The sequence below is a fragment of the Acinonyx jubatus genome, chromosome C1 (assembly GCF_027475565.1).
Source record: "Acinonyx jubatus isolate Ajub_Pintada_27869175 chromosome C1, VMU_Ajub_asm_v1.0, whole genome shotgun sequence".
NCBI lineage: Eukaryota > Metazoa > Chordata > Mammalia > Carnivora > Felidae > Acinonyx > Acinonyx jubatus.
In genome coordinates this window covers 98,094,864-98,119,773 of record NC_069381.1, presented here as the reverse complement: position 1 = coordinate 98,119,773, position 24,910 = coordinate 98,094,864, and the positions used below count along the sequence as shown (strand labels likewise).

Sequence of the window (24,910 nt, the reverse complement as noted above, 5' to 3'; positions counted from 1 at the left end):
ATCCAAGCAGAATCCGATTTGGTATCTCTACTTTTGTGGCTGTTATGTTGGCATGTTTTGCGAGCATTTCATCAACAGGGCCAAACAGGCCATTTAGGAGGGAGGGAACGGATTATTTGTTGAGTACCTACCCCAGTGAGCCAAACAAAGGCAGGGGGGAGGCAGCAAAATGAAGATAGAGATTATAGCTGCCCGGTGGTGTCTGTGAGGTCTGACTCACCTGCTTGGGCAACCTCTCCACGGCTGTTTTGTGTCTCCAATCTCTGTCGGGAAGATGCTGTCCAGGACATCCTTCTGGGGTCTGTGCTCAAGGTGAGGGGCACTTTCGGGTCTGTTGTCTATGGCTGGGCTTCAGTCCTTGGAGAATACTTACCTCCTCGGTTCCCTGGGGCATAGGTAACCATCTACACGCACACAGTTTAAACTCCAGAACTGCTGAAGGGTGAATTCCTTGTCCAGGGTTGCCATAACAAATTAGTGTAAGCTCCGTAGCTTAAAACAACAAAAATTTATTGTCTGATGGTTCTGGAGGCTAGTGGTCTAGAAGCAAATTATCAACAGGGCCAGGCTTCCCCCACTGAAGTTTCTAGGGAAGAATCCTTCCTTGCCTCTTCCAGCTTCTCTGTGGTCCCAAGTATTCCCTGGCTTGTGGCTGCATTGCCCCAGTTCACACGGCCTTCTCTCTGTGTGGCCCCTTCTCTTCTCATCAGGACACCGGTCGTTGCATGTAGTGCCCACCCTAAATCCAGTAGGAGTTCATCACACCTGCAAAGACTTTATTTCCAAATAAGGTCACATTCTGAAGTTCCAGATAGGCATGAATCTTGGGGTTGGGGGGACCCTTCAGCCACTGCAAGAGGTTACAGTGAAAGTAAGTGTCCCTTCCTCCCCGGATTCCCATGAGCAGCCGTGTTACCACCTCTTGTGAGTTCTTCCACAGATATTTTGTGCAAATGTAACCAAATCCACGTGTCCAAACAAAACACATTTTCTTCTGCATACAGTGGCACACAGGGTGCACAGCTCTCCTGTAGTCTAGCCATCTTCCTTGGGCCCTTCCTCATCTCTGCCACGTACTACTGCCTTACTCCTTCCAGTAGTAGTTGTGTATTGTATGTTACTGTGTTACTAGAGTGTATTTGGTGATGGACACACGGGTTGTTTTGAGCAGAGAAACTAAAACAGCCTTTTCCTCCTTTTTTGCCCCTCACCTCCCCTAGACGCTGCCCTGCAGGTGGACACGGTGGTCCCCAATGCCACGGTGTCCGAGAAGGCAGCTTTCCAGCTGGACTGTAGCATCGTTTCTCGATCAAGTCAGGACTCCCGTTTTGCCGTGGCCTGGTACTCTCTGAGGACTAAAGCTGGAGGGGAAAGGGGAGGCCCTGGCCTGGGAGAACAGGAGGAGGAGGAGGGGGACGAGGAGGAAGAAGAGGACCTCACAGAGCGGACGGCCCTGCTGAGCGTGGGCCCGGATGCTGTCTTTGGCCCAGAAGGCAGCCCGTGGGAGGGCCGGCTTCGCTTCCAGAGGCTCTCCCCCTTGCTCTACCGGCTCACCGTGCTGCAGGCCAGCCCCCGGGACACGGGGAACTACTCGTGCCGCGTGGAGGAGTGGTTGCCCGGCCCCCAGAAGGAATGGTACCGGCTGACGGAGGAGGAGTCGGCCCCCATTGGCATCCGTGTTCTGGACACAAGTGAGTTTTCCCAGGTTACAGGGGAAGGAGGTCCCTGCTGGTTCCAACTGTTGATTCCAGAGGTCTGGAAGAATGAAATCAGAGCTCGATTATGGCTCAGTAAGTGGTTTTCCCACCTGTCCCAGGCATATCGGCTTTGAAACACCAGTTTGTGGAATTGACCCTTGACTGCCCCACGTGGGTAGGAATTAAAGTGATCACAAGCCTGATGTCCCACCAGATTCTATTTTAGTGAGAGCTCATCATCCAAGTATATTGGTAGGTGTTACTGGTGGCTCCATAGCCAGCCTGGCCCCTCTTTAGCCAGTTACCGTGTTTCAGACTCATAAGAAGGGAGAAAAAAAACCCAAAACAATGAAGCCTGAGTACGGTCTGTGTTCTTGGCTCATGTGTATTTTGGAGGGTGATTTCGAGGTTTAGGGGGATGTCGCATGGTTGGGAGAACCAACTAGTAGAAGGGCAGTGGGTGATGCCACAGGGCATCTAGGAAGGGCTTAGTGGCGGCCCTTGCTCCCTTGGTCCAGGACTCGGACTTCTCACCCGATCAAGGAACTCCATGGACAGAGACCAGAGGAAATAATGGCTGTGCTGAATAATTTGTTCTAACAGGGCACTCTTACAGTTGCCTTTTGTCAGAGCGTGGGACATGGCAGACTGAAGGCGGTGTTTGTTACAGTAGAATTAGCCTGGAATGCAGAAAGACAGAATCTGCTAGAAACTGTAACTTCGTTTCCGTTTCAGCCAATGCATTTTACTAGGTAATTCTGACTTGAATGTTTGAGCTTTGTCAGCTTTTTCTTTTCTTTGACTACCTCCTGTTGATTAGATGGAACCATATGAAATTGAGGTTTTGTAAGTCAAAAGTGGGTGGAGCGGGGAACTATCAGCGATTTCATGTACTGTGGAAATCTAATAAGCACGTGCTGAGTTTTCTTCATAATACCGATGACAACAGCTGTGCAGTAGAAAAGAACGCAGAGAAAAGCCTAAATGAGACTCAGACCCCTGACAAACTAGTGCATGACCCAAAAGGACAAGGGAAGGTGTTTAGACCCGTCTGCCCACCGCGGATGCCCCTATTTATTACGTTTCATAGAACGTGGTGGTCAGTCAGCAGCCTTATTTTCTAGGGAAAAGGGCAGGTTACCAGGGGCTGGGCCCCTGCTGAGGCCTTGTGGGTCTGGGAAGAGGGGGGGCCGGTTTCATCCTCTTCCATATCCAGAATGAATTCTGTAGCCACAGACACACTTTTGGACACTTGTAAATGGTCCGTAATGGCATTTCAGTTGATAATGTTAACCACTGCTAAGGTTACTCAAGTAACCATCGTCTCTGGTAAAACTGCTCTGAGAAGCTGGCGGGGAGAGAATGTGTCACTTCCCAGAGAAGCCCACTTGGAGCAGAGCTCGGTGCCAAGGGACATGGGAAACACCACCGGGCAGGAGGTGCGGACTCGGTGCAGTCAGCATCTTCTTGTAGGGGCAGCTGGGTTCACGGTCAATAAACTACATTTTCTTATATGACTTTCCAAGCCGCAGTCCTGGCTCCCAGTGGGAAATGGGGGTACCGCTTTGAATGAACTTCCAGCTGTGAGTGGAAGGAGCCCGCTGTGAGAACCCGGCCAGGAGGGTGGTCCCCCCACCCCTGGCAGCGGCAAGGGAAGGACGGGGTGGGCTCGGGGGTTGCGGGTGGGCTGGGCCAGGTCTTGAGGCCCAGAGGCGGGCGGTCCAGGCTCCCCGCCCTCACTGTCCTGCCTCTGTTTCAGGTTCCACCCTGCAGTCCATCATCTGCTCCAACGACGCACTCTTCTACTTTGTCTTCTTCTACCCCTTCCCCATCTTCGGCATCCTCATCATCACCATCCTGCTGGTGCGCTTCAAGAGCCGTAACTCCAGCAAGAGCTCCGACGGGAAGAATGGGGTGCCCCTGTTGTGGATCAAAGAACCACACCTCAACTACTCCCCCACATGCCTGGAGCCCCCTGTGCTCAGTATCCACCCAGGAGCCATAGACTAAGGGGACCGCAGCGGCCCTCAGCCGCGGAGGAGCTGACAGTCTCCCTTCCTGCCTCTTGCTCTGTGATCGGACGGCGGGCAGACGGCGCTGCAACTCTTGGAGTGCTCTCCTGGCAGCCAACAGTCAGACTTGAGCAACGTTCCAAGTCCCGGATCCCGCACAGAGACAGACCGCCTCTAGGTGGCAGTCGTGGTCGGTTAGCTGTTTTGGAGCAGATGTCCTTATCCTGCAGAATTAGGCTTCTTGTTTTTGTTTTTGGTAATGTAGTGAGTAGCTCCAGATGCCACATCTACTCACTGATTTATATCGTATTCTCAGATAGATGTTACAGGGGTTCTTATTCTTTGTAAGGGACTCTTTTTAAATCCCTCCGGTTTACCCTTCTTGGGTTCCGTAACGTTGCGGACGAATTTCTCGTAACATACCACCGATGGCCAAAGGGAGGACGGACTTTTTGGTGCAAAGGAATCTCTTCCAGGACTCTTTGTTTCTGCATACTTGAAAATACTACTCACGGATCAGAAACATGCCCAAACGTTTTTTACTTTCTTAACGAGACTTGAAAATTATGTGTCATGCGGGCCCAATTTGTATCTTATCTTTTCCCTCAGCTGGAGTTGTTGGAACCACTTTGTAGTCAAGATGAAAGCATTGAATTTTGCTTCAAAGAACTGTGTACGTACGGGAGGAATCCTGCATAACCCCATTAGAGTAGACGATGCCCGACCGGACTGTCAGGGAAGCAAAAGTAGGCTTCGTTCCAACCTTGCCAAAAAATTATATATTTAAAAAAAAAAAACAAAAAAAACCACAACTTTGTTGGAGAACAAGTTGAAAGCCCCAAACAGCACACGCTTTGCTGGCTAACCTGGACAGAAGGCTGCATTTAGCAGCCACTGACTTTCAGATTGATCAAAGCCAGTGATTAGTGAAGGAAAGGAAACAAGGCTAGTTGTTGGCTTGATCTGTTTCGCAGGAGCGGCCTCGAACTGGTAACTGTGCGCGGGTGGGCTTCTATTTTAAGGTGCTTTGCCACACTCTTAAAGGAAAGTGGCCAGTGAGCCTGAAAAGGGGGCCATGCTGAACTGAACACACAGGGCCCAAGCAGCCACCGTATGCATCCTACACCGGAGGGCACGGGGCCCGGCAGACCGCTGAGTTCCTCCAGGAGTCGGTGGTGGGAGGGCGGTGGTTTCCAGAGCCTGGAAGTTGGAGACCAGGGGAGAGATCACCACCACCCTGGAGATACGAAGACTAGGTTTTTCTTCTTCCTTCCAACTAGATTTCCCTCCAAGGTAACGGTGTCTTTCTCATTCACCATTTCTCTCTCCATGTGTCTCACTGCCATAAGAGTATCTGCCTAGGAGAGGTCCAGACACAGCCCGTCTGTAACCCTTGCAGATCACCTAGTCCCGGCTTAGAGTCACCTCATGCCAGTGCAGGGTTTTGCCCTTCCCCTTCTTAGATCTTGTTTGTGGTCTTAGGTGATTTGGTTGTTCACAGTTACAGTGGCTTTTTATTCGAATGCCCATTAGAGCCCAACAAGGCCCCAGTCGCCCTGTTCATTCACACTATGGAGCAGGGTGCTTAGCACCCGCCCCCCCCCCCCCCCCCCCCCCCCGCTCCTGTGCCCTTTTGCTCAACCCAGGGGAGAAGCGTGCCCTGACTTTCCTATATTTTGCTGGCCAAGAGCGCCATCCCCTTTCCTCCGGGAACTTGCATCTTGAACCCCAAGGGTACACCCTGCTTAGAAAAAGCCACCGGGGATTCCGGAGCGAAGTCTGAGCAGAGGGATTGTTGTCTGTCCTGAGACGCAACAGACTCCACGGGAGGCCGTGTGGGTGCCCATCCGCATCAGGGTCTTTGGGTGCGCAGGTGGTGGCCTGGGTTTTCAGCAGACGCCTTGCTGTGCCGCAGCCCAGGGGAAGCAAGGTGACGGACTGGCTTATGTAGTAGACCGGTCTCCTCTTCCTCCCCGCACACCAGTGCTGTCCTCTGAGACCCTGTGTAGGCACCACACCTTAATCCCTAACACGCTTATTTCCATGTATTATGTATGCTGCAGCAACGCTTTGGGGCTACAGTCAGGCTCAGGGGTGAGGGAAGGAGGCAGTCCTTTGCCCCATTTCTTCATTACAGGCGCGTGGGCTTTCTGTGGGAAATCGGCCCCTGCCTTGTAGCCTGAGTGCTTGAGGGAAGATGCCCGGCTTTCCTCTGTGTGAAGGGAAAGATGCCGGAGGGCTGGGACTGGCTGTGTAACTACTAAGAGCCCAGCTTGCCCACAGGTATAGAAAAGTAGGTGATGCACGCAATTAAAGATGTGGAGCGGTTACAGGAAATTTGAAAGGAAGAAAAGAAACCGAAGCCAGTATTTTAGTAATTTTTTTTTTCCCGTGTGTATTTTCTGTTGGGCTGGGGGATACCATCAAAGGGTGAGCTTTTCAGCTTTCTGTGAAGATCCCCAGGACCTTGTTTGGCCATTTCTATGGAAATGTGTGTGGTGTCAGATGAGCGGTAATGGTGCCCTCCAGTGGCTGGGAGACCTCATTGCACATGGCCTGCCGGAGCTCGGGGCGTTGGACCAGGAGAGGAAAAATTGCCAACTGGTTCTCTGGACGTATTTACCTACGGCTACAATGTTGCATTAATGAAAAACTACACTGTGCTAGGCCCATTCCGGACACGGATACGACCCGCACCCTCTTTCATCAGGGTGTTTCTGTAGCAGGTTTTCATATTCTTTTCAAACAATGGTTTCTCTGCGTTTATTGTTGAAAAAAACAGGTGGGGTAAGAAAACTACCCATGCATGATGTAGAGAGCTGTTGATTTGTTTTTGTTTGTTTTTTTAAAGGAAAACTATTTGTAAAATGTTGCACTAAAATGTTTTATATACACTTCAGAGACCTGTAGTAAATTATGTTGAAAATATGGCTGTTTACAGTTACTGGAGTACACGGTCCTTCTTTCTCCCCACCCTCACCCCCACCCCTCCCACCCCTTAACAGCCTCTCTTGCTCTGTGACACTGTGCCCTGGGGGTCTGGAGTTCTGCTCCTGACTTTGGCCTGCTGGGCTCCAGGGTCAAGAATTGCAGCCTTCACCGCCACATCCTGCCCCACAGCCTAAAGCGTGCCTTTGTACAAACGATGACTTAAAAAAAAAAAAAAAAAAAACAACGCTTTCTCGACACTTGACTGTCATCTGCTGAGAAGTATCGTAAAAGGCTACGCGGCCTCTAGATCCGTGCAACACACAATACACCCGGAGTCCCCAGAGGCGGTTTCGGAATGGAACTTGTGAGCCTAGCTTTCCTTTTTAGCGGGGTGGGACAGGATGGGGTGGGAGGAAACTGGCGGAGAAGGGGAGAAGGAACAGCAGGAACAGAGGCGGAGGGCCTCTGCAGCAAGACCACACCATCTCTCCCAAACGATGTGCTGCTGTCCTGACCCGGGAAATCGTCAGCAAGCATTTTCCAGGATGGAGGACAGAGCGGCACCAGCACACCAGCCTCTGTGCCCTGCACACCTGGAATGCTGGGATGTTTGTGGGGCCGGGGGGGCGGGGGGGGGGGAGTTCAGCCCTTCTGCAAAGTGAGAATGACAGAATCATTAAAGCCACAGCAGCCATACAGCATTAGGCAGAATCCATCTGTAATTCTTTAAATGGCACAGAATATGCAAAAGCAACTAGAGGGGCGGTAAAAAGCAGAGGGAAGCGCTTCCTTTTCTTTTTAAAAATCAAACCTTTCAGAGGCTTTAATGTGTGTTTCCCCCAGCTCCGCAGCCCTATCTGCAGCATCCTTATCAACTTCTTGCAGCTGTTGGCCTGGCTAGGACTTGAAATGTGATTGTTTATCCCTTGGGTATCCAGAATGGCTCCATGTTAAGCCTTGCATATTACTTTTGCCTAATTTTTTCCCCAAATGCTCTCTTTCTGCCAGGGAACATTTTAAAAAGGGAAGAAGACTGCCCCTCCTACGCCTTGGGTGCAAATCTGCCCAGTGTTTATGTAAGTGAAGTGAACGGACACTTCCGAAGCAAGAGGCAGAGACAATTTCCATGTATGTGGGATTAGGGGTAGTGTTGTGCTCAGTGCATTCTGGAATGTCTAAGCTTCCTTGGGGGTGGGGGGGGTGGGGGTAGTTACAAGGTTGGCCAAAACTAGAGCCAGGGTACCAGAGAGGGACATGCTTGGAAGAGCAGCCACCCCATGCCACATGAACAGGCTGAAATGAGGCCCCCTTTCTTACCCCTAGTTCATGATTATCTACACTGACAAGCTGATAAAACTGGACCTCTCAATACTGGCCACGGGACGAAAAATATATCTACTCTCCTTTTGATGGCGAGTCCTCAGTATATGAATAGAGCCTTTTTGGCTCGTTGCGTAATCCAGGTCCACCTTTCTGAGCCACTTTTGATTCATGAAGTCGGCTAGGCCATGCATATAAGCTCTTCTAAAAATGCTTGACAGAAACACAGCATTTCTCTTATTTTTTTTTCAACGTTTTTTATTTATTTTTGGGACAGAGAGAGACAGAGCATGAACGGGGGAGGGGCAGAGAGAGAGGGAGACACAGAATCGGAAACAGGCTCCAGGCTCTGAGCCATCAGCCCAGAGCCCGACGCGGGGCTCGAACCCACGGACCGCGAGATCATGACCTGGCTGAAGTAGGACGCTTAACCGACGGCGCCACCCACGCGCCCCTTTTTTTATTTTTTTTTCAACGTTTTTTATTTATTTTTGGGACAGAGACAGAGCATGAACGGGGGAGAGGCAGAGAGAGAAGCACAGCATTTCTCTTAATAAAAGACCTGACACTGATTGTCAGTCTTGGTCAGAGGAGCATCCAGCCAAAGAAGACCCAAAGAATCCTATCTCACCCAAAGGCTGGAGACCATGACCTGAAGCATAGTTCCCAGCCCCAGGTGACTGGGCAGTCCTTTCCTCTGCCCTGTTCTTGAGAGGGTTGGCGGCTCCTGCTGGCCAGTCCCAGCAACGGCACAGCTGCCTATCCCAAAGTTGCACCCGCTTTCCTGCCAAAGGGCGAGAGTGGCAATTTGGATTTCGCGTTAGTTGGACTCCCAGTCCTGCCCCTTAAACTGTGTGTCCTTGGACAAGTCATTTACCTTCTCTGAGCCTCCGTTTCCTCCTCTGTGAAACTAGGGACAGCAAGAAGATAAAATTATTTCAGGTAATGCACTTAACTAACACAGGGCCTGGCTTAGCGCTCAGCAGATGTTTGCTAGGATCACTTCTTGGTTCAAAAACTCTCAGGGGCTCTCCAGTGTCTAAAAGTTTGACCCTATCCTAACTTTCCCGGTTGGTCTGAGTTCCTACCAGCCAGGGGCAGAGCAGAAACTTGATTTCCTCACGTTTTGTGCTGTTCGCTGCCCCTGCCTCATGTTCCCAGTATCTACACATAGTAGGGGGTGTCTTAAGCTAGCATGCTTCATGTTACGTGACATTGGTCCCAGAAACTTCACTGATAGAGATAGCTTTTAAGATGTTATGGCTGATTTAAGAACTAAGGAATTCTTACGGTTCAAGTGTTTTGAGTGGTTTTGGGATCCTCACTTGATGTTAGAGATGACATCAGCAAGAAAGCACGCTTCCACTCAGTTTCACAAGTGACATGTTAGTGTTTACTAGGACAGGAGGGAGTCCTGTTCATGGGGAGAGCTTCCAGGTCCCGTGGAACTTAGAGTTCCCCTGACTCCCATCACTGGACAGAGGCAATTCCTGTGCAGACAGGGAGACCATCGTGAGGAGCTGGTTCTGGGAGCAGAGTAGTTTGGTCTGGGGTCAGACAGGCAGCAGAAAGGGCAAGCCAATCAAGAAGACTAATCACTAAGGTGGAGTGTTCCAGATGACTGCTGCAGCCTGGGCGGGAGGCTTTGGGGGAGGTCACACAGTGAGGGGATCCACCACACCGGACTCCTCAGCCTAAGGGAAAGTCCACAGTTGAGATGGAGGTAGAGAGGAAAACACAGAGGAAACTGAGAAGGGAGAAACCCAAGGCTGGAAGTCCCAGCTCCGGAGGAAGGGAGTGCTGGGCGTCGGGGGCAGCCTTCAGGAAAAGGTGGCTCGACCTCGAACGAAATCGGCGGGACCAGGTAATCCCGCACATCGTAGCAGGGGTCCAAAATGTTTCCTTTTAATGTGCGCGGACAGTGACCCGCAGGAAAGGCGAGCCCCGCGCTCTGCTGTTGGAAAGCGCTGAAGGAATGAAGGGCCTGGGAGCCTCCCAGTCCTCTGGGAGAGTCCTCCAGTCACCGCAGAGGCCGGCCGAGCGGGGCGCAGCTCCCCCTACCCCCACTTGCGGACACATGCCTCCGTCTCGTCCCAAACGTCCAGCAAAAGTGCTGCAGGAGGAGGAGGAACCAACACAAGCTTGGTTTTAAAGACGCAAGCCACCGTGAAGGGACAGCTCCACAGAGCAGACGGGGAGGCGGCAGAACGACTTTGGGGACCGGGGGGAGGCAGGATGGCGTCTGGAGCAGATGCAGGGTGTGGGGGCCGCGCGCGGCTGCGCCCGACGCGACCGGGAAGGAAGCTCCAGAGTTGGAAGGGGGAGCGAGCCGAGCGCGGGGCGGAGCATGTGGGTGGGGCAGGGCTAGCGAGGGGGCGGGACGGGGCGGGACTAGCAAGGGAGAGGGCGGGGCAGGGCGGGGCCAGCGACGGGTGAGACGGGCCAGGCCCGCGAGGCGGTGGAACGGGACGGGGCGGGGCCAGCGAGGCGGGGGGGCGGGGCCAGCGAGGAGACGGGACGGGGCCAGAGAGGTGGAGGGACGGGACGGGACCGGGGCTACCAAGGGAGAGGGCGGGGTAGGGCGAGGCCAGCGAGGGGCGAGACGGGACGGGGCCAGCGAAGCGGCGGGGAGGGGCCAGCGAGTGTGGCGCGGGACCGACGGGAGGGCGGGACCGGGCCTGCGCGCGGCGCCGGGCGGAGCTGCCCTGGAACTTGCAGCCCACCCTGGCCCAGTCCGGGCGTGGAGGCTGGCCGGACGAGCCATGCACGCGGGGAGAGACGGGCTCTTGGCCGCGGGGATTCTCGGTGTGGCCTGTCTGGTGCTCCGTTTGGGTGAGTGGAGGCCTCCCCCGGGACCCGGCGGGGACTGGGCGGTGCCGGAGATGTCCCGGGACCCCAGGGCTCCGGCGCCGAGTGGACGGGCTGCGCCCGAGGAGGCTGCAACTTGGGTTGGGGAGCGGGGGGTGGGTGGCGGGGGAAACGCTGCCCGCGGAGAGACTTGTCCCGTCGTCAGCGAGTCTCTCGTGGGTAGTCAGGAAGTAACTTTGACCTTAGGCACCGGAATCCTGGTTGGGAAGAGGGACCGGACTCCAGCTCGCTCACCTCTTCGGCGTAGTTTCCTCTAAGACCCATCGGAACTCCCTCCACACCTCCCCCCCCCCCCCCCCCCGCCCCAAGTCGTGTCACCTCACGACTCACTGTTTCTCCGGAAGGGTGTGCCTTTTCTAAGTTCCAGGGACTGCTAGCGGCTTCCCCTCCCCCGGGTACTTCGCCGCCGCCAACTTGGTCTGCCCTTTCACTGCTTCCGCTGCCTGTGAGCCCTTTGAGGACGGGGCTGGGCAGCGGGTTCCACCTGCCCGAGGAGTCGGCTGGTCCGCCGCGCGGGGAGGGGGCGCGCGAGCTCGCTCGGCCGCCTGGCGTCCCCGCCCTCGCCGCCCCTTGCCCCCGCAGCCCTCTCTCCTCCGACACCGCGCGTTTGACTGGCACTGCTGTCGGCGGGGGACCTGGGACGGGGACTGGCCGAGGGGAGCGTCTGAGTGGGCGATGGCCTCACTCCGGGATTCCTAAGTAGGGCGGCCGGTGCTCTTTCCTGCCCTTTGAAACCGTAAGGGAACTGCCTTCATCCCTTTCCCACTTCTTCAGCCGGATTAACAGCCCCATGAGATAAATGTCTGGCTCCGCTGTTACCTCCCCACTTTCTTTTTTTTTTTTTTTTTAATTTTTTTTAACGTTTATTTATTTTTGAGACAGAGAGAGACAGAGCATGAACGGGGGAGGGTGAGAGAGAGGGAGACACAGAATCCGAAACAGGCTCCAGACTCTGAGCTGTCAGCACAGAGCCCGCGGGCTGGAACTCACGGACCGCGAGATCAAGACCTGAGCCGAAGTCGGCCACTTAACCGACTGAGCCACCCAGGCGCCCCCAACCTCCCCACTTTCAGTAAACCCCTTAACACACACGGTCCTGGCCAAACCCCCGGAGCATGTTTATAAACCCTTAACTACTTTTCCTTAACGGGAGGGTTTCCCGTTGGAGGCCCCTTGGCCCAAACTACACATCAATCTTCCAGCCACTGAGTGCCTGTGGGGTACCCATATCTGTGGAGTACAGCTTGCGGGGAGGGGTTGAGAGACCTCAAACGCGCCTGCATTGCAAGGTACAGAAGTAAATGTAAGACAGGCCTCTGAGCATAAGGTGCTGTGGGCATACAGAGGGAGAGAAGACTGTCGTGAAGTCAGGTATCTCTTGTGAAGCAAAGACTTCAGGGTAGGGAGGGTATGTGAACCTAGCCAACCGGGATATGTGGTGTGTGGACACGCGGTGATGTGGCAGAGGATTCCAAGAGGTGACAAAGACAACTTGGCAGGCGAAGGAGAACTCTTTCTGGGCCTGGCAGAATCGGAACCCTGTGCTTAGGAGGGATAATCTGGCCTCCGTGCAGAGGAAGGGGTGTAACTGGGAGGAATCGGAGGCTGGGAGGAATTGGAGGCAGGGAGGCCAGGGCAGGTGCCATCACAGGACCCCAGGAGCTTTGAGGCTTTCCTATGCTGGTGGCCGTGGAAACCAGGAGACACGCAAACAGGCAGAATCTGACTCATTGGGAAGCAGCCCACCAGTGATTAAGAGCATCAGCTCTGGGACGCCTGGATGGCTCAGTCGGTCAAGCATCAGACTGCAGCTCAGGTCATGATTTTATAGTTCGTGAGTTCGAGCCCACATTGGGCTCTCTGCTGTCAGCTCAGAGCCTGCTTCAGATCCTCTGTCCCCCTCTCTCTCCCTTCTTCACTTGCTCTCTCTCTCTTTGTCTCTCTCTCTCTCTCTCAAAAATAATAAACATTAAATTAATAAAAGAGCATCAGCTCTCCAGTCAGATGCTTGGCTTCCCACCCTGGCCCTGCCCCTCACCTGAGTTGTAACTTCTGTACATTACCTAACTTTTCCATGCTTCGCTGGGCATGGAAGACAGAGACCACTTGCCTTGGAAAAGAGAGACCACTCACTGGTGAGGAAGGATAATAATAGTCCATAACATATGTGCTTCATAGAATGATTGTGAACGTCAGTCACTGAACAAATTCTTACTGAGTGTCAACTATGTGTTGGGCACCGTACAAGAGAGTGGGGTTGCAACAAAGAACAGACTTCCCTGCCTTTGTGAAGCTTACGTTATAATGGGGACTAAATGAGTAAATATGTAGACATTGAATGGTGGTAAAGTAAACACTGATGAATCAGAGATTAGTAATGCAGAGAAAAGGAGAGTGAGTGTGGTAATATTTCTTTTTAATTCTTTAAAACTTTGGAACATTGCAAATCTGTAGAATAGTTGCAGAAAATAGCATAATGAACCCTTATACACTTTTCTTCTGGAATCACCAGTTATTAACATCTTGACACCTTTGGTTTACTTCTCTCTGTTCATATACATGTACACTTAATTTTTTTGTGTAAACCTTTGAGAGTTGCAGATCTTTTTTTAAAAATAGAATTTATTGTCAAATTGGTTTCCATACAACACCCAGTGCTCATCCCAACAAGTGCCCTCCTCCCTGGCCATCACCCACTTTCCCTCCTCCCCGCACCCCATCTAGCCATAGTTTGTTCTCAGTATTTAAGAGTCTCATATGGTTTGCCTCCCTCCCTCTCTGTAACTTTTTTCCCCTTCGCCTCCCCCATGGTCTTCTGTTAAGTTTCTCAAGATCCACATATGAGTGAAAACATACAATATCTGTCTTTCTGTGCCTGACTTATCCCACTTACACAATATCCTCCAGTTCCATCCGCGTTGCTGCAAATGGCGAGATTTCATTCTTCCTCATTGCCAAGTAGTATTCCATTGAATATATAAACCACATCTTCTTTATCCATTCGTCAGTTGATGGACACTTAGGCTCTTTCCATAATTTGGCTATTGTTGAAAGCACTGCTATAAACATTGGGGTATATGTGCCCCTATGAATCAGCACTCCTGTATCCCTTGAGTAAATTCCTAACAGTGCTATTTCTGGGTCATAGGGTAGATCTATTTTTAATTTTTTGAGGAACCTCCAAACTGTTTTCCAGAGCAGCTGCACCAGTTTGCATTCCCACCAGCAGTGCAAGAGGAGAGTTGCATATCTCATGACACCTTACCCCTAATATGTGAACATATGTTTTCAAAGAACAATATGTCTCCAGTAAGCCATGGAACCATGATCACAGTCAGGAAATACACCATTGATATGATACTGTTTTCTGGTAGAGTCCAGAAGCCAATCCTGGAGCACATTCTGCATTTGGTAGTCATGCCTGTTTAATCCCCTTTATTTATTATTTATTTTTTATTTTTTAATGTTTATTTTTTTTGTTTTGAAAGAGAGAGAGAGAGAGAGTGGGAGGGGTGAGGGGCAGAGAGAGGGGGAGAGAGAATCCCTAGCAGGCTCCTAGCAGTCAGTGCAGAGCCCCACATGGGGCTCGATCACGCGAACCATGACATCATGGCTTGAGCTGAAATCAAGAGTCGGAAGCTTAACTGACTGAGCCACCTGGGTGCCCCTAATCCCTTTTCATCTAAAACTTGCCAACTCTTTTTTTTGGGGGGTGTACTTTATGACATCACCACTTTTGAAAGGTCTGGGCCAGTTTTCTAGAATGTCCCTCAATTTGGCTCATCTGTTTTCTCATGATTAGATTCTGGAGTGTTAGATTCTGGAATCAGAGTCAGGAATGTTTCACAGGTGTGTTGTGTCCTCCGTGCATCTCATTAGGGAGCAGATGCAGTCCATTTGTCCCATTATTGGAGACCTTTGGTTGTTTTGTGAAGGTGATCCAACCAGATTTCTCCTTTGCAGAGGCACCTGTTGCCCTTTGTAAATAAATAATACATGATTTATCAAGTGACACCTTGAGATTGTGTGACTGTCCTGCAACAATCTCTCACCCGATGTTTCAGCATCCAGTGGTGACTCTTCCCCAGGTCCCTTAAAATATTTGTAGATGGCAATTGTCTCTCCCTAATTTTCTTGATACACCATTGACATTCTTCAGTAATGAATAGCTTTTTCATTTTATTTTTTTAGTGTAAGTATAGACTCCTGGATATTTTTTAAGATGGCATTCTTGTTATTATCTATTTTGATGCCCAGTGACCCAGAATTTGGCAGATGGGAACCTCTGTGTACCTCAGTGTTCTTTGCCATGTTTCCATCAGTTTTTGAGCATCTCCTACTTTCTGGCACGGAAAGATGTTCTGGACTCATTTTGTACCTTTTCGGCCTCTGCTTGTAATCAGTAGATTCTCTTGTTCCTCTGAGTGGGAGACGGAATTTAGAAATCAGTATTTTTGGGGTGCTAGGTGTGCTGAAGGCTAATGGAGTCATGGTTTCTAGGCTCTATCCGTTCTCAGAACTAGGGAAATAGAGTTTTCACGAAGTTATGGGTTTATCCTTTTACCACGAAGCCTAATGTAACCATTTGGTTCATCGTTTCCTCCTTTCCCTATTTGTACCTCCTTTTGCCACAGTGAGAACTCTGTTCCTTATAGAATCAGTATATTTTCCTAATATACATTAAACACAAAATAGTTTCCTAATTGCTATACCAGTACCACTACCAAGCACAAACTTTATTAAATACAGTTCAAGGTTTCTTTATAGTTCTGTTTAGTCTTCCATATAGCCCACTGAATATGTACAGAAAACTGTATTTTAAGTTATTTTTTCCTTCTGTGTGGTTATGCTATCAACTCAGTATATAGTTGAATTAATTTTTTTAAACTTAAAAATATTTATTTATTTCGAGAGAGAGTGATTGAGCATGAGCGAGGGAGGGGCAGAGAGAGAGGGAGAGAGAATCCCAAGCAGGCTCCCTACTGTCAGCGCAGAGCCCGACGTGGGCTAGTCAGATCATGACCTGAGCCAAAATCAAGAGCCAAACACTCCACTGACTGAGTCACCCAGCTGCCCCAATTTGTTTTGTTTCTATTCAATTTTAGGGCTCCCCTCCCTTGATTTAATTTTTAAATACGTAAAATATTAACATGGTTCCAATCAAACCATGTAAAAAGATAAGCTCAGAGAAAATCCTATTCCCACCTTCTCCAGCTGTTATAGCAGATACTGTTTGTTTCTGTTTTACCTTTCTTGTTTCTTTTTATAGATACATATATGCAACCATAGTACTTTATGTACTCTTCCGCTCCTTATTTTTGTCTCTTAACCATATGTCTGGATAATCTTTCCATATCAGTTCACAGAGATCATTCTTATTGTCTTTTTATAGTCGTATAGTACTCCATGGGCTGAATGTGTGGTATTTCATTCAGCCACTCTACTTTCTAGTGGTTACTGTTTTATACTGTGTAGTCAGGGGAGGGTCTCCTTAATTGTTCGGGGGAGTGGTATTCCAGGCAGGGGGGCTGGCAGCAAAAACCCTGAGATAAGCTTCAGGCATTTAAGGAACTTCAAGGAGACCACTGTACGAGAAAGTAGTAGGGAATGAACTTGTAAACATAATCAGGGCCAAGTCCTGGAGATGGTTTTATGGGCCCCGTTAAAGGCTGTGACTTTTTTTACTCCCAGCAAAATAGGAAGTTTTAGAGGATTTTGGACAGGAGGGAAATTACAATGGTGGAGTGTTTCAATGAATTACTCTGGCTGCTGCGTGGAGAACAATCTATAGAGGGGCAAAGGAGAAGCCGGGAAACCAGTTGGGGAGGCTGTAGGAACAGTGCTGGTAAGAAATGATTGCAAGAGAAGGGGACTGAATGGGAGATAGGGAGATGTGTTTGGAAGGTAGAGCCAGCGGGATTGGGTGCTGGGTTGCATCATCAGGGTAACACGTGGACAGGGCCTTGGTAGTGCTGGGCAGGTAGCAAAGCTTTCAGTAAGAACCTGCTGTCTTAGTTGTTTTTTGTGGGGTTTGTTTTGTTTTGTTTTTTTCTTTTAGCAGAACCTGCCTTATTCTGCTGCTGTGGACATTTTATGGTTCCTTTATCTTGCCAGCCATCTCCCCAGCTCGAGTTTCTTTCCTTGTATAGGAACCAAGTTGTAAACTGCTTCTTTAAAAGTTCCTTTCATGGATGTATTTTCATGTTGTTTTTAACAACAGTGGCAAATCTGGACATTAGATGCTACCAGTTTGTCAAGCATGTCTCCATTTTAAGTTATAAAGTTATCTCGCATTATTATGTGAGACTTCTTCATGTTTTTTGCTGCAATCAAGGTTCAAAGAGTCTCTGTGTTCTTACTTAGGAAGAAGACAATTTGAGTGAAAGTAATGGTGTGTATTCCTGCGGGAAAACGGGGCCCATTGTGGTAATAGTAGCTGTCATGGATTGAGTAGGTGCTCTGCGCCAGGTTCTGTGCTTAGCAGTTTTAGACTTTTGTTTTCATTGAACTGTCACACCAGGTGTTTTTTGTTTTTTTTGTTTTCTTTTTTTTAGGTAGAGACTGTTAAAGAGGAGAACAAAGGTTAGGTAGGTTAAGTACTTTGACCAAGTTCACACAGGCAAGGAGTGAGCGCGTGCCAGAATCCAGGTCCATTTGACTCAAAATCCATGCCTTCCCAACACAAGATTAGATGAGCCACACTTATGAAAACATGAAGAGCATACATAATCTCTGTCTCCCTCTCTTTCTCTGTTTATTTTTTTAGTAATCTCTACAGCCAGCACGGGGCTCAAACTCAGTGATCCTGAGATCAAGAGTCGCACACTCTCGCACTGAGCCAGCCAGGCAGCCCCATAGATGATCTCTTATATGTGACGTGTACACATTGTCCACTGTAATTTTGCCAAGGCCTGTGAAATTAAATAGGACGGCACAGTTACCAATCACGGAAGATTGCTTTCAATGTCAGCATCTACAAAGGGGGCTTGGGGAAACCTCCTCTGGGATTGTAGAATTCAGAATGGGGATTTATTTACGTGTTTATTAACATTTTGTTGTAGTTATACTCTGTCTATACACCCACACTTCACTCCCAAGTACTTTTGCATAGTATTAATAATATAGTATTTGTGAAAATTAACAATAATCTTATAATATCACCTAACTTCTGCCCTTATTCAGATTTCCCTAATTGTCACAAGAATGTCTTTTTTTAAAAAAACCAGGATCTCCTCAACTTGCACTTGTGACTAAGTTTTTGGTTTAATTTTGATGGGCCTCTGAGAAATTTTGAAAGACCGTTGGAACCACCTTTTAAGAACGAGATCTAAGAATGTGTCTCATCGCCTCTTGAGCACTCTGACTTTTCTGGAATAAAAACGGACTTTCAGGGTAGGTTTTGGTTTCTCTGCTTGAAAGCAGAAAGTTTGCCTGCGTCCACGAGTGCTCGTTTGCATGACTTTTCCATCTTCTGATTTCCTCTCACGTTTCTTAAGTGCAGAAAGCTTTTTCAAGCTTTTACAGGAGGCTATAGCCTCTTAGATTCTGCAGTTGCAAATCAAACCATCCGTCTTAGGACTAAAGTGAAACCAGGATACTACTTTCCATTTGCTCGGACAAGTTGAGGTCTGAATACAAAGCATAAGATAGCGAGACCAACCCCAGGAAAGTGCTGGAAAATATTTTAGTAGTTCTTTGGAGATAGCTTTGAGTGCCTGCCACCAGCCTCAAAGGAAAATGTCTTCCAATTACTTTACGGGCACAGGATCTTCTCCTTTGACTTCTTTCTTAATTCTTCTTCTTCTTTTTTTTTTTTTTTTTTTTTTGTCCTTTTTCTTTTTTTTAAATCTCTTGCCCTTGTGCCCTTTGGTCTTTTCCTTCTCAGCTGCTGCTCGTGCCTGTGGGGCTCCAATGCAAACCAGTAGAAGTAAGAGACCTCTTGCTCAGAGTCCCTGAAATAAGTTCATGTCTGCTCTCTGCCCCCAGCTGGGAACACCTAACTCTAAGGTCTACCCTTTGTGACCTTGAGATATCTCTTCTGTCAACCAGGTATCCATCTGAGGAAGCTAAATTGTTTTGATAGACTTGTTCTCAGGCCCATTTTGGGTCCTAATGGCCTTCACTTCCTTTTCGTAGTGTTCCCCAAAATGTCTGTTGTGACTAGTGTCTGAATTTCCACCCGGCTCACTGCTGTGTAGTTTCATGAACATTTTCCCCCTGTAACAGTTAAGAACTAGGGAAAAAAATGATGTGTTACATACACATTCAGAAAATAATGAGAAAATCAGATTCATAAGAAACTAATCATAAGTGAGTTTTTCAACTATGAACTGAATAACTGGAAAATAGTAGGGATGATAAAGAAATTCCTAACGAAATGATCAATAGTGTGTAGAACTACCTTGAATCAGACTTTGGAGAATAAGTCTTAAGAGACTCTTAAAGAGAGTCTTAAATAGCTCTAGTGAAAACCTTATTCCCCAGAGCATGCTGTAGTTTTGAGATGCCTCCTCTAACAAGAACGTGTGGCTTTTGAGGATGGTGAGCTCACAGATGTGGCTTTTGAGCAAGACGGTACATGGGTATCTTGGAAGGACAGGCTGGGGGCAGTGCCGTCAGTTAGAAACACGATACAAAGCAGATGAAATTGATTTTGATGATATGTTTTCTGTCACCTAATACAGCCACGATGTTTTCATTTCCACATGTAGTCAATATCAAGAATATTACCGAGGGATTTTACATTCCCTTTTTCGTATTAAGCCTTCAGTGTCTGGTGAGCATTTTGCGCTCACAACACGTCTCATTCTGGACAAACCACATTTCGTGGGCTCTTGAGCCGTGTGTGGGTGGTGGTTACGAAGGCACGTTGTACAGACTGAGAGGGAAATGAGACGGTGTTGTAGTGTAAGAATGGAATATAATGGGCCATATTCTAGCATGACAGAAGAGAGAAAAACTCAAAAGGAAACTGATTTATTTAATTGGTTCCAACATCTAAATTCCAGGTGAGCTCACCCAGGAGGCAAAGAGTAGCTTGACCACTGAAAGCACCTGTGAGGCGAGTTCTGGGGGGGGGGGGGGGGGTATGGGGGGGGTGTTCTGAGCCTGGGGGGGGGATTATTGCCTGCTGAGATTCAGGTGGCTGCTGTTTCAGGCTGAAATACAGGAGACAGGGAAGCAGGGTGGTGCAGCCGAGAGCAGTGGGTTCCCGTCTTTAGCAGTCATGGCCCCACAATCCCCTGACCAGGTCTGGAGGAGGGTGGAATTGTGGCCAACAGTGCAGGCTTTGGAGCTGGCTGCCCTTGTCCGAACACCAACCCTGTCCTGGGCCAGCTGAGAGACCTGGGCCAGCTCCTAAACCTCTCTGAGTCCTAGTTTCCTAGTTTCATCTGTCGCCGGGTGGCTCCCATTTTTGGCATGTTCTTCCCCATACTCTCAAGCTCATACCCTCACTTTTTCCTGGGCTGAGCTGGCCTAGGGTTCATTTGGATCGGATTTATGAAGAGCTGGGTTAAAGAAACAAGCTGCATTGCACTTCCTTCAGTAAAAAAAAGACTCCATTTCTTCTTTATTATCTCCATACCCGGTGAGCAGATTTCCTACCCCAAAACAGGGACTAATATGAGGACTGATTAATATGAGAATACCTGGGGACCTAATAGGACAGATTATTTGATATTAGACATGTTAGGAGAGTGGCCTCTCCTCTGTATCATCAGTGGGTATGTGTGGAGAGACTCTTTCTCTCCCAAAATGCCACCACCTTCATACTCCAGGTGGATGTCAGCTGAGAGTGTGCTGTGACGCAGTGGAGAAACGCTGTGGTCACAAGCCCCCGTCTGGACAAGAGACTCATCTGCTCACTAGGGTTCAGAATACTCCAGCCCCTGCTGTCGTCGTGCTTAAATGAGTCTTTAACTGAAACACCGTTATAATGTCGAACATACGGGGGGAAATACTAAGGCTTAAATAATAGGGTACTGAAACTTTTAGGGGATTTTTTTTCCGTCCAGTGAACTTTTAACTGCTAAAATCTGCAGGCCATCCTTAAAAATATTTCAGAGAGAAATATTTTATTTTTAAAAAAAATTTTTTTTTAATGTTTATTTTTGAGAGAGGCAGAGACAGAATGTGAGTGGGTTAGGGGCAGAGAGAGAGGGGGACACAGAAGCGGAAGCAGGCTCCAGGCTCTGAGCTGTCAGCACAGAGCCCGACGTGGGGCTCGAACTCACGATCATGACCTGAGCTGAAGTCAGACGCTCAACCGACTAAGCCACCCAGGCACCCCTAATTTTAAAATCGCATTGTTCAATTCTAAGGAAAAAAAAAAAAAACTCAAGAAAAACCTTCCTTCCAGATCCCGGGAGGGTGGGCAGCTCCTTTCTAAGAAATGGCATCAGTGAACACCTTGCTTCTCCTTAAACCTCAGACGGGCTATTACTTTTGATTAGGAGCTGACATCCTGCATGGGTACAAGCGGATCTGGTACAGTAGGAGGTGTAGCCTAGTTAAGCTGGAAGGGGAAGCAGGGGACAAAGGGGACCATCCCCAAAAGAACAGCAGTGGGGGAGAGATGGGAGTGGGAATCCAGCACTCCCCCCACCCCCAGTCTGGCTGTGGGGCTGGTGGTAGGTGTCAGGGGAAGGGGACTGTTTTGCCTGCACACGAGGGGTCCCAGGCCACTTACTCTTCAGCTCCAGTTAAATGTCTCCACTTCTCTTTGCTGAGTTCACGATTCATCAACCAGATTCCACAGCAGCTTGGGGATTTACAAAGCTCAGGGTTTGAGGTAACTGCCAACTTCTGTGGTTTTTGTCAGGAAGCCCCGCCTTTTGGACTACAGTTAAGCTGTATTCAGATAAGTGAAGGCACTCAACAAACATTTATGGAGTGTCCTTCCTGTGCCAGACCACGCGGATACGACAAAGACCAAGGATGACACTGTCTTTGTCCTCAGAGGGTTAGCCTGGCTGGGGATACCCTTGAACTCAGCTTGGAATTAGTTGCCAGCTTTTACGAATGAGAAGTTTTCCATGAAATCTGAATGTGCAGCATTTTTTGGAAAAGCAGAAGTTCTGCAAATTCTGTGTGCCCACGTGGGTGGGAGCTGAGGAGTCAGTCCCCAGAGGAGCACGTGCTCACCAGCGCCCCCTCTGTCTGTGGGCTGCATTGTTGGTCTCTGCCAGCGTTTTGTCTGCCAGTTCTCCCAGGCTCCTTGGTGGCTCCTGTGGTTTGGCTCGTTCCCTTCGTAACGTCTTTGTTCGCCCCTCGTTGTTTCCTTCCCTGCTGTTTCCTTGCTCTGCTCGCCCTACGTTCGAGCCACTCCTGTCCCCACCCCGTGTATGACTTACCAGTGCGCACAAAGGCCTTCGTTTCTCATGGTCTTTCATTGTGAAGCCCTGTCCCGTGTCCCTTTGTCACATCTGAAGTTGTTTACAAACGACACCGCCACCATCACAAAACCCAGGTTTTGAATTTGGGTCCCCCTGTCGCATTTTGGAGGTTTGGGTTTATCACTTTCTTGTTCAATCAGACCTTCTCAGTTTCCTCATGTATGTGAGGTCGGGGGCGGTGGGGGCCACAGACTCCTGTTCTGTCAGGACCCCTGGGGCCCTGACATTCAGTGATTCAGGGGCCAGCGAGCTTGGTGCCTCACCCGCACGTCTCAGAGACGCACTTGTGGCTCAGCCAGAGCAGCTCGAGCCTCTCGTTCCCAACCTCTGCCGTCCAATTGCATCGTAGAAACTGCAGCCACAGAAATCCTGTATCATGTCACGGCTTTGGTAGCCACATGCCACATAGCCCCGGTAAGAAACAGTGCTTAAGAGCTTTCTGGAGCCAGTTTCCCCACACTAGCTACTCACTCAATCTTCGTGTGCCTCAGTTTCCTCCTCTGCACAATAGGGTCAGAGATAACGCCTGCCTAATGTGGCTCTTCAGAGGACTCACCGGGTACGTACTCGTAGAGCTCTTGCAACAGTGCCTCGCAGACAGCAAGCACTATCTACGTGAGTGGCTAAATAAGCCAAAAAGAGCAGTCAGTCTCAATCCCAGAACCCAAGTAACAACACGCAGAGGAATTTGTGGCCAGGAGTGGGGATCCTTCTGCCTTCGCTCAATAGTCATGGTGGCCACGTTTTCTAAGTCAAAAATCAGGGCACTTCATTTTTGCAAAATATTCGGGTTCCACTGCTGACTTCAAGCCATATAAGAAGAATTATCAAAATTGGGTGTGGTGATGATGTTTTGTGAGGATGCTGCAACAATATATTTGGAGTCGGAGCTGTTTTTAAATATATGATCCCTCTATCTATAGGCATTGAGGTACTCTCATATCTTTAAAAGATCTTTCAGTACTCTTCAATACAAATTAAAAAAATTCTGGCTAGCATGGAATATCTGTTCAGGCAATCGCTGATACATGTTTTCTCTCCCCCCGCCTCTCTCTCATTTTAAATGATGAAAGCTCACACTAGGTGAAATGATGAAAGGTCTCACACAGCCAGGATCACGTACAACAAAGGCCTTGATGTGGCTTGGCTCGCTGAAAGAGAAAGAGGGAAGCCCTGTTGAAAGCCTACTTCATTCATTTCAGCTATTGTTTAAAAACCTCCCTCTTTTTTTTTTTAAGTTTATTTATTTTGGGAGAGAGAGAGAGAGACAGTGTGGGGGAGGAGCAGAGAGAGAATCCCAAGTGGGCTTTGTGCTGTCAGCACAGAGCCTGACGCGGGGCTCGAGCTCACAAAACTCAGATCATGACCTGAGCCCAAACCAAGAGAATGCCGCTTAACCGACTGAGCCACCCAGGCATCCCTGAAGACTCTCGATCTTATTCAAACCTCAAAACGATCCTTTGTGGTAGGCATTCTGATTTACATTTTACAGCCGAGGAAGCCTAGTTTGGGAGGCTTTTGAGAGTTCAGCTGGGGCCCATCTGGCTGAGAGTCTGGTACTTACCGTTCTGCCCTCTGGCATGGTAAGTTGGTGTCCCTGTGGTCCCTCTTTTGACCACTCAGTTATCCGCAAAGCAACCCGCTCACTGCTGACTCCTTTCCTTTGCTGCTATTTGAGTGCAAATTCATTCATTCATTCATTCATTCATTCATTCATTCATTCAGGGTGTGTGACCTCTGAGAAACAACTCCTGTTCTTTTTTCATTGGCAATTGTCCTATCGGCAACTTAGCTCTCCGGTTTAGTCTTGGAAGTGCAATGGAAAAGACTTTGCTGTGGGACTAGAATGCTAGACAGTAACCACTACAAATGTGATGAGTCCCAAGTCTGTATCGCCTCCTGTGAGCCCCAGACCTGTGTGCCCAGCAGCCTACTGGACATCGCTACACAGTGTCTGAGACCGAAAGCACAATCTTCCCGCCCAAAGCTGGCCCTCCTCCATGTCCCCTGTGTTAGGGAACGACACCACCACCCACCTTGGGGAAAGATTATAATACAGGTTAACAAAAAGTTTATAACCTACAAGGAACTTGTAAACTTTGATGAGAAAAAAACAACCCAACAGGAGAAAATGGCAAAGGATGTGAAAAGACAGTTTTCAGAAAAGGAGATCCAAATAATGCAAAAGCGGAAAAGATGCCTAAATTTCTAGAGGGCAGGAAAATGCAAATTCAGATAACAGTGAAATATCGCTTTATGTCTGATAATTAAACGTGCAAAAAAAAAAAATCACAGGATGCTTGCTGAGCACGAGGAAAAGGTAACTCAGGTGTTACTGATGGAAATGTGACAAGCAGAAGCCAGCAGTGTGGGAGCTCCTATTAACATAAAAAATTTGTTTGCCCTTTGATTCATTCCCACTCCTGGCACACTCTGCCATAGATATGAGACCACAAATACACAAGAACTTGTACAGAGGAATCATTATTACAATTACTGCAATAGAAGAGGCTAGGGAGAGAAGGTGTGTTCAGCAGTGATGGATAGCTGGTTTATTGTGGTTCGTTCGTACCCTGTCATAATAGGAAGCCACTAAAAGGAGGAAAGTCTTGCCACACCAGTGGATTGGGTGGGACTTTTATGAAGTATTCTTGATTGGAAGGGCAAAATGCAGAGACGTGTGCAT

General features: G+C 48.9%; 2 protein-coding genes across 7 annotated transcripts in view; both read left to right on the top strand.

Annotated features, from left to right (window-relative positions):
* The window catches only part of IGSF3 (immunoglobulin superfamily member 3), a 93,157-nt gene extending 86,520 nt beyond the window's left edge, over window positions 1-6,637 (top strand). For all 5 annotated transcript variants that reach the window (XM_027060805.2, XM_027060801.2, XM_027060802.2 and 2 more), the window contains 2 exons: window positions 1,221-1,691; window positions 3,457-6,637. In XM_027060805.2, coding sequence (XP_026916606.1) covers window positions 1,221-1,691; window positions 3,457-3,707 — 722 coding nt within the window. In that variant the 3' untranslated portion in view covers window positions 3,708-6,637. The remainder of the gene's footprint in view (window positions 1-1,220; window positions 1,692-3,456) is intronic.
* Window positions 6,638-10,577: 3,940 nt separating this feature from the next.
* The window catches only part of CD58 (CD58 molecule), a 39,644-nt gene continuing 25,311 nt past the window's right edge, over window positions 10,578-24,910 (top strand). Inside the window, exon 1 of one of the 2 annotated variants that reach the window (XM_053214663.1) lies at window positions 10,578-10,792. In XM_053214663.1, coding sequence (XP_053070638.1) covers window positions 10,723-10,792 — 70 coding nt within the window. In that variant the 5' untranslated portion in view covers window positions 10,578-10,722. The remainder of the gene's footprint in view (window positions 10,793-24,910) is intronic. The other variant, XM_027060820.2, reaches the window with a different exon arrangement.